The sequence below is a fragment of the Cajanus cajan genome, chromosome 6 (assembly GCF_000230855.2).
Source record: "Cajanus cajan strain Asha chromosome 6, NIPB_CcT2T_4, whole genome shotgun sequence".
Classification (NCBI taxonomy): Eukaryota; Viridiplantae; Streptophyta; class Magnoliopsida; order Fabales; family Fabaceae; genus Cajanus; species Cajanus cajan.
Window position 1 is genome coordinate 39,004,816 of NC_138522.1, and position 8,868 is coordinate 39,013,683.

The 8,868-nt window shown below is 28.1% G+C and overlaps 1 protein-coding gene across 1 annotated transcript; it reads left to right on the top strand.

Annotated features, from left to right (window-relative positions):
- Nucleotides 1-6,490: 6,490 nt before the first annotated feature.
- On the top strand, nucleotides 6,491-7,722 carry LOC145959060 (small ribosomal subunit protein uS4-like). Its single transcript, XM_083077032.1, has 2 exons — nucleotides 6,491-6,672; nucleotides 7,351-7,722. Exons 1-2 carry the CDS (start codon nucleotides 6,506-6,508, stop codon nucleotides 7,532-7,534), a joined length of 351 nt encoding a protein of 116 aa, XP_082933158.1. The 5' UTR covers nucleotides 6,491-6,505; the 3' UTR covers nucleotides 7,535-7,722.
- Nucleotides 7,723-8,868: the final 1,146 nt, after the last annotated feature.

Here is an 8,868-nt window from a genome sequence, read left to right on the forward strand (position 1 = left end):
TGAATCCTCCCTTCTTTGTTTATGTTCTTATTGAAAATTTTCTTTTCTTTTCCTTTTTTTTTTTTCAAAAAAAAATCTTGAATCCACTCATTAGAGAGTTGGGTTGCACATCAGAGAGTTAGGTCACATGTGTCGGGATGAAGACATGTCCATTTTGTAGATGTCTACGATGGAAACGTGTTCGGTTTGTGCAGACGTAATCCACTGCCATGTCCATGGCATGTCCACTCTGAAAAAGTTTCAAACATTGGGATATGACAGTCTCACGTCATATACGTGATGGAAGACCTCCTAGCATTGATGGAAGAAGGATGATCAATGAGAGGAATTCTAGACTCCACGAATCTTAGTTCTTTAAAGGCCTAGCCTTGGATAGTGGTGGTGACCGAAAATGGAGGAAGGATAGAAGATGTTTGATGGAATGCTTGAGAGGTACTCTAGGGTTTGACTCACTCCAAGGTAGATGAAGGCCACTCCTAGGGTTTTTACTCAAGGTGGAGATAGATAGGGTTTTTGGCCGAAAATGACCAAGAGAGACTAAGAAAAATATAAAAGCACAAAAGGCTCACTCTATATTAATTTCCAAAGTATTTACAAGGTTGCTAGCCTAGGGTATTTATAAAAGGGAAGATGTATTTAGGGTTACATTTGAGAGTGTTTGGCTGAAAAATGCAAGCCAAATGCACTTTAAATGAAACCTAAATTAATCCTAGATGCTACTTGGTGGCCAAGGATGGAATCTTTGGGTTTGGTTAAGCTACATCTAGGTGCATGATAAAACCATGCAACCTAGGTGCCTCCACTTGGGCCTAAACATTGTCAAGTCCAAAAATAAATCCAAGGCTACCAAAAAACACGTCTAGGCCTTATTTTCTCACCCTAATAAAATATCCTAGCTATAAAATAAAATCCTATAATCTAAGGCACCCCATAATACAAGGGTAAAATGGGAAATACAATTAAAAATAAATCATATAACTAAGACACCCCAAAATACAAGGGTAAAATAGGAAATTTTAAAAACAAGGGTAAAATAGGAATAAATCCTATACTAATAAAAAAATGTAGGAGTTAAGGCCCAAAAGTAGGCCCACTCCTCTTATGGCTTTCAAAACTAACTCATTCCTCTTGCCTCTTTCAATATATCATCTCTTGGTCTTCTTGGCCTTAGTGTGATTCCATCAATATGTGAATCATATAAATATAGATTGAAAAATTCTAAACAAGCAGAAGTATTAACAATGATGAGAAGGAGATTAACGGAACGTGGTCATAGTGGAAGCCAAAATCACACTACTAGAAAAATTAATATTTGTGACGAATTTTGTGACGGAAAAAATAGCATCGCAAATAGTGACGGATTTTGTGAGGGATTTTTAAGTTTTGTGACGGACAAGAATTTAATGACTTTTGTGACGGATTTTGTGACGGAAAAATTTCCGTCTCTAAAAATCCGTCACAAATTTCATCATTAAATTAAAAAAAATGTTTGTGACGGATTTTGTGACGGAATGAACTTCGTCTCTAAAAAATCCGTCACAAATTTCGTCACTAAAATGAAAAAATTTAGTGACGGATTTTTCCCTCTCAAAATTCCGTCACAAATAGGTTAAAATATTTTGTGAAAAAATTTGTGACAAATTATTCCCTCTCAAAATATTACATTTTATTTATGAAACTTTTATATTTAAGAATTATGCATAATTAAAAAAAATATGTTAATTTTTTTTTTAAAAAATAATAAAATTAAAAATATTTTATTTCATTAAAGGACTGAAAAAATTATGAAATTCATTTAATTAAATAAAAAATTGTCAATTTTGAACATAAGAAACTAAGACATTCATTAAAAATATTTTAAAAAAAACTTGTGAAATTAAAAAAAAAAGAATATTAATTTAATTTTGGCTTAATTACATTTTTGATCCCTCAAGTATTGTAATTGTGCAATTTTGATCCCTAAGATTTTAATTGGATAATTTTAGTCCCTAAAGGATTGTAATTGTCCAATTTTAGTCGTTTAATTTTTAATTGAACAATTATAGTCCCTCAAAAATCATAATTGTGCAATTTGAATCTCTCCCATTAAAAATTTAATAATTTTAAAATTTTAATATATATATATATAATAATAATAATAATTTAAAATTATATAATTATTTGCTTATTTAAGTTAACATATACTATAATTTTTATTAATGTAACAAATGATATATATTTATTATTACTAAATAAATAAAATTTATATATTATTAATAATTTAATATTGCTAATAAATTAATATCAATAATATTTTTAGTATATTTATAGATAAATTGATAATTTGATAAATATAAGTTAGTATATATTAATATACTTTTACAAAAATATAAATATAGTAGATATATAAGATATGTATATTTATATTTTTGTAAAAGTATATTAATATATAATAAGTTATATTTATCAAATTATTAGTTTATGTATAAATATACAACAGAACAATCAAAAAGCAAAATATAAACTTACATAGTTTATTTGTTTCTCTCAGGTTCTCTTAAGAACCCACAGAGTACTCTAATCCATACAATAAACATCTTACTCATATAATTGTCTCTTACAATTGCATTCCCTTATGGTGTGTTTGGATGAGTAATTTTACAAATTCAAGGAATTTGAAATTCTTGATATTTGAATTACTTTGATTTCAATTTCTATCATTGTTAAAATATTTTGTTTGGATAAGTCAATTCAATTTTTTTTAAATTTTAAATTGTTAATTTGGATATGATAATATGATTCTATCATGATAAAATTGCTTTTAAAAGGATATTTATATGTTGAGATTTTTAAATAAAATTTTATAAAAAAAATGTTAACCAATTTTTAAATATTTAATAATTTTAAAAACTAATTTAGTTAATATTTAATAATTTTTAAAGTATTTTTGAATATTCAATAATTAAAAATATGAAGATATAAGATAAAATATATAAGTGAAATAAGGGAAAAAAATATGAGGAATTTCAAATTCTTACATTTTTGGGAGAATTTGAAATTCTACTATTTCAAAGAATTTCACAAATGCTTGGAATTCAAATCAAAAGATTAAATTTTTATTTGGGTTTTCTTTCATGAGGAAGAAGACGAACTGCACGAATATAAGAAGATAATGTCCACAAATATTACAAAAATTAATTTTCATAAATATTCATTATTAAAATACTAATAATTATTAAAAACCTTTAAAACATTCTATAAAAGTCATTAAAATAACTATAAGAAGATAATGTCCACAAATATAAAATAAATAATAATTAACTAATTTATTTATTTATTAAAAAATATCTTTCTAATTTCATAATTTTTAATTTTATATATTTCAAAAGTATTAATTTAGTTATTTATTGAAAAATATAAAATAAATAATATATATATATTTCAAAAGTTGAAATGAAATAAGAGATCAAACATGTTTAATTCAAATCAAAACTCATCTATTTGTGAAATTAAATAGATATTCATACATCTCATGCAACAAGGAATATAACAGAACAATCAAAAAGCAAAATATAAACTTGTATAGTTTGTTTGTTTCTCTCATGGTTCTCTTAAGAACCCACAGAACACTTTAATCCATACAATAAACATCTGACTCATATAATTGTCTCTTACAATTACAAATGCATTCCCTTAGGTTTCTCATAGGAACCATAGAGATATTAAAATTATACATTTATATTTAAATATAAGAAAAATAACAAAAGAAGCATGTATATCCATAACGGCCCGTTCTGGAATCACATTTTAAGGTACAACAGCCATGTCTGGAACAAGTTTAATATTGATTAAAAGATAAATAAAAGTATACAAATTTTTAGACTTATAAATTTCACTTTATTATATAAATCAACAAGTTTAATATTTAAAAAGATAAATAAAAGTATATATAATTTTAATATATTATTGTAAATTTAATATCTATACTAATATATAAAGGGAATATAATTTTCAGTAACTACTTTGGTCTCCATTTTTTTTTGGACCATTATACCCTTTTATGTTAAAAAGTTAGAAAATTTTTTTTTAATCAAATTTAAGAATTTGAAACTAATAAATCATTTTTACAATAATTACTTTTACTTTTTATTTTTACATGAATTATTTTATCCTTTATTTATTTTTTAATAACTACTTTTTTATGAGTAATTTTTTATTAATTTTTTTTAATACAATGCAGACACGAAGTGCCTTTTTCTTGCTAGTAATTATAATATTAATTATTTTATTATCTTTATATTTAATTTATTGTAAAATAATTAAATTATTTTATTATCTTTATATTTGATTACTTTGTACGTTTATTAATTTTTGTATGTGAGTAGAGTAAATTACATTATTTTTAAAAAAATATTGTGTTTTTTGTTATATATTTTTGTTAAGATAATTCTATAAGATATAGTTTAGATATACTAGTTTATCCTCTCCTAATTTCTAGTTTAGTTTCCTTAGTACTTGAATCTGAATGATTTTCATGTTATTGAATTGATGGATACAATAAAATAAATAGACATAAAACATAATCAATCCCTAAAGTTTAGGAATTTAGATAAAACTGACTAAGGAAACTAAACAATAAATTAAGAGAGTATAAACTAGTATATCTAAACTATATCTTATAGAATTATCTTAACAATTTATATTTTTTATAATATAAATATATTTAAACAAAGAATTTAATTGTTTCGGTAATAAAAAATTCATACGTAAAAATTAAATTCAATATATAATTTAAATAAAATTAGGTATATACATACTAAATCAATTATTCATCTTTCGATATAATACTTGATTTCTTTTGGTTATGATATTTTAATATATTTTATTTAAAATATCAATTAACATATTTTATTATTATTATTTAATTTATTGTAAAATAATTAAAATATTTAATTTAACATCATTAAAAAAATAACCATTATAAAATTTAATATATACTAAATTTAATATTAGAAAATTTATAAATATTTTAGTTATAATTTTTATTATCTTTTTAATTAATATTGGATTTCTTTTGATTATGAAAGATAGTAAATAAAATTTAAAATCTGAATGAGTTTGTTTGATAAAAATATTTAATTAATTTTAATATAATAAATTTAATATCAAAATATTTACCTAGATTTGAGTTATGATTTTTATAATCTTTTGATTTAATATTGGATTTTATTTATTATAAAACATAATAAATAAAATCTAAAATCTGTTAAACGAATCCACACTCTCTCTTGCCCTAGCAGACCTCTTTCTCTTCTCTGTTAAACGAATCCACACTCCCTCGCCGGCCACCAAAGCTCCTTCTCGGTTTAACCATTCTAACAGTCCCTCACCCGGCCACCACACCTCTTTTTGTGTTAAACCGTTCCAACAGTCTCTCGCCGGCCACCACACCTCCAGCTGTGTTAAATCATTTAGAGAGAATATTAATATGACAGGTATTACTCGATCTTGTGTTTTTGTTAGAAGATTTTATGTAGTTATTTAGAGATAATATAATTTTTTTATATCCAAAGAAAAAGTGTTGTACATAAAACTTTAAAATTTTGTTAAAATTTCAAAATTGAACTATTATTATTGTTATTATAAATATATTATTATTTTAAATTTGAAATACTACTATTTTGCATTTAAATTAAATTATATTAATCATTATTTTCAAGTTTAAATTCAAAATATTATTTATATATTAATTTAATTAATAAAAATATAAGGTACTAATTTTAAAATTAATTATATTTTAAAGATATTTATTTCATATTATTTATAGGAGTTAAAATGGTAGTTTTTTTTAAAATAAAAAATATATTTTTAATAATATAATTTTTAAATTTTTTATTTTTATTTTTGTAATGATATTTTTTTTTTATTTCCCTCTCACTTATCTTTTGGTTTCCCTCTCTCACCAAACCCTAAGCCCCTTCCTTCATTCCGCGAACCCAACCCCCTTCTTCCTCCGCCACACTCAAACCCTCCCCTCCTTCTCTCCCTCCGACTCCCTCGCCTTCCCCAACCAAGAGCTTTCCCAGACCGCCACCCCCTCCCTTCGCGCCCTCTCCACACGCGCCACCACCTCCTCCCTCAACGACCCCAACCCCAACTGGTCCAACCGCCACTACAAAAAAAATGATAAATAGTGGATGGGCCGCGAAGTCTACGGAGGAACGGTTGGGGAGGGCAAGGCCTATGATAGGGGCGTGCGCGCGGGTGCCTTGGGCCGTTGATTTCTTACTTTTTTTTGTTTCATTTGACAGATGGGAAAACATTCAAGAAGCCTCCGCGTCCGTGCGAGAAGGAGCGTCTTGATGCGGAGCTGAAGCTTGTTGGAGAGTACGGGCTCCGGTGCAAGCGAGAGCTGTGGAGGGTACAGTACACCCTCAGTCGCATCCGCAACAACTCCAGGAACCTTCTGACACTCGACGAGAAGAACCCTCGCAGGATCTTCGAGGGCGAGGCTCTACTTCGCAGGATGTTCCGCTACGGTCTCCTCGACGAAACCCAGAACAAGCTCGATTACGTTCTCGCTCTCACTGTCGAGAACTTCCTCGAGCGCCGCCTCCAAACCCTTGTTTTCAAGTCCGGCATGGCCAAGTCCATTCACCACGCTAGGGTTCTCATCAGGCAGAGGCATATCAGGTTCCTCCCTTTTCGCAATCTCATTGATGGTTGTGTTAGTTGCGAGTTAATTGTGTTTTGTTTTGGTGAATTTTTTTTATTTTTTGGGCACTGTGTTTGTTAGTTTATAGTAATATTGTGGACCAATTGGATATGTTTAGGGAAATTTCATTTTTTGATTTGCCTTTTCACTTTGTTGGATTGCCTGCATTTTGTGATGAAGCCCCATTTGTGTGATTTTGTGTGTTTGGGTAAACCACATAATTATGATTCTTGTGGTAAACCACATCAGGAGGAATAGGGTTCAATTATTCTTATGCAAGTTGTATGTTGTTTATATAAGCTGTTTGGGTAATATAAAATAAGATCAAACAAATTAGCTGCAAATGAGATTGAGTATGATTGGATATAAGTTTAAAAGATTTTGTGTGCTGGAAAAGGCTTTTTATTTTCTGTAGGGGGAAGTACTCAAGTTTTTCTGAGCTTGTATCCATTTAGATTTTAGACTCATAATGTTTTTGCGTAATTTTGATTTTAATCATGTAGGGTTTATAAAAGGACCTTGTTTTGCATGAACTGAATGGGGATTTATCATTCTTTTGATTTTCTGGTTTTATTCGCTTGAAGATGAAGCTGTCGATGTATGCTATCTATTGTTTTGGTGATGGCAATTTTTTATTTTTGTTTTGGGATTGGCAGGGTGGGTAGGCAAGTGGTGAACATTCCATCTTTCATGGTGAGGGTTGACTCTCAGAATCACATTGACTTCTCGCTTACTAGTCCTCTTGGTGGTGGACGCCCCGGAAGAGTGAAGAGAAAGAACCAAAGGGCTGCTGCTAAGAAGGCTGCCGGTGGTGATGGGGATGAGGAAGATGAGGATTAGACTGTTAATTTTGTCTTTCTCTAGTGGTATTAGACCTTGTGCCACCTTTTACCTTGCTTCCCTAGTTTATGCTTATTGATTGTTATACTTTTTCCGTTCTTGGTTCCTTGTTTGAGAATATAATTTGCGTGATATATTATGTTTTTTGAACTTAGATATTTTAAAGTATCAAGATTTTCCCTTAATAACTTTGGTGGTGATTGATTGGTTTACTGGCATCTACTTATGAACTTGTAGTGTCCCCTGAGTATTTTCACCTGGTTTAAAACATCATAATTTCTTTGGTGATTGAATCAAACATGTCTGTGTTACTCTAGTTTTACGTCCCTGAAGATATACAGGGAAAAGCTTGAGTCTCATTCATAGTAATTAAATAACATTATTAGGTTATAGCATGGGCAATGTGAGTCGGATAACTTCTAAGCCACACTACCACACTGACATGTAAAAGCATGTTGGGGCTTAAACATTATTGTGAAACCCAAAGATAGCATATAGAAGTGGTTGGTTACTTATTCCATTAAATGCTTATTTTATTAATCGATTCCATCGTAATGTAGAATCATTTTAAATTGGTTGAGTGAGTTATATATGGTTCTTTGTTTTCAATTTTAAATTAGTGTCACCTCATCCAAAGTTACAAGGTTTTAATTAAAAGAAATCATATATAATCTTCGATATCTAGTATCTAGTATTTATATAGTTTATCTTGATGTCTCTCTTGTTTTGATTAAATATTGTAATCTTTATTTTTATGTGTGTACAACCTGCATTACATTTTTATAGTTTAGTAAGAAGTTCACACTTGTCTAAATATTATTGTTTACTGTTGCACTTCTTTAAAGGTAATAATTTGACTTATAAATGTTGTTATTATTTTATTTATTAATTATTTTAATCTTGTTTTAATTTACATAGTATGTCATGTTTAATTTTATTGTTCTTTAAAATAATTGTTTGGAATTGATTTTTTTATTTATTGATTGTCATTATGATATAGTATGTGTGATACACCCTTGTATATAGTATATATAACTAACTATTTTTTCTTTTCTTATTTCAGCTAAATGATGCTTCAAGTGTTTCTAATACACCTTTGGATGCAAGAGGATCTTCTGGTGCTAGCAACCCTTAGTTTTCTTATAATGTATTTTGGATTCACGTGAATTCACTTTGACTTGTTTCTTAATTTGTTGCTGACTAAGAAAAAGCTATTGTTTTGATCGGATTAGCAAATTCTGATTGCAACTGATAAGAATTATTCTATCTTTTTTTTTTTTTCAGCTATGATGGTATAATTGTGAGCTCTCTAGAAGCCAAGGGTGCCTTTTCTT

Excerpts from the sequence above, each read along its gene's own strand:
- LOC145959060 (XM_083077032.1), top strand. The coding sequence starts at position 6,506 with ATGTTCCGCTACGGTCTCCTCGACGAAACCCAGAACAAGCTCGATTAC. Across the intron at positions 6,673-7,350 it reads ATCAGGCAGAGGCATATCAG|GGTGGGTAGGCAAGTGGTGA; the intron begins GTTCCTCCCTTT and ends TGGGATTGGCAG.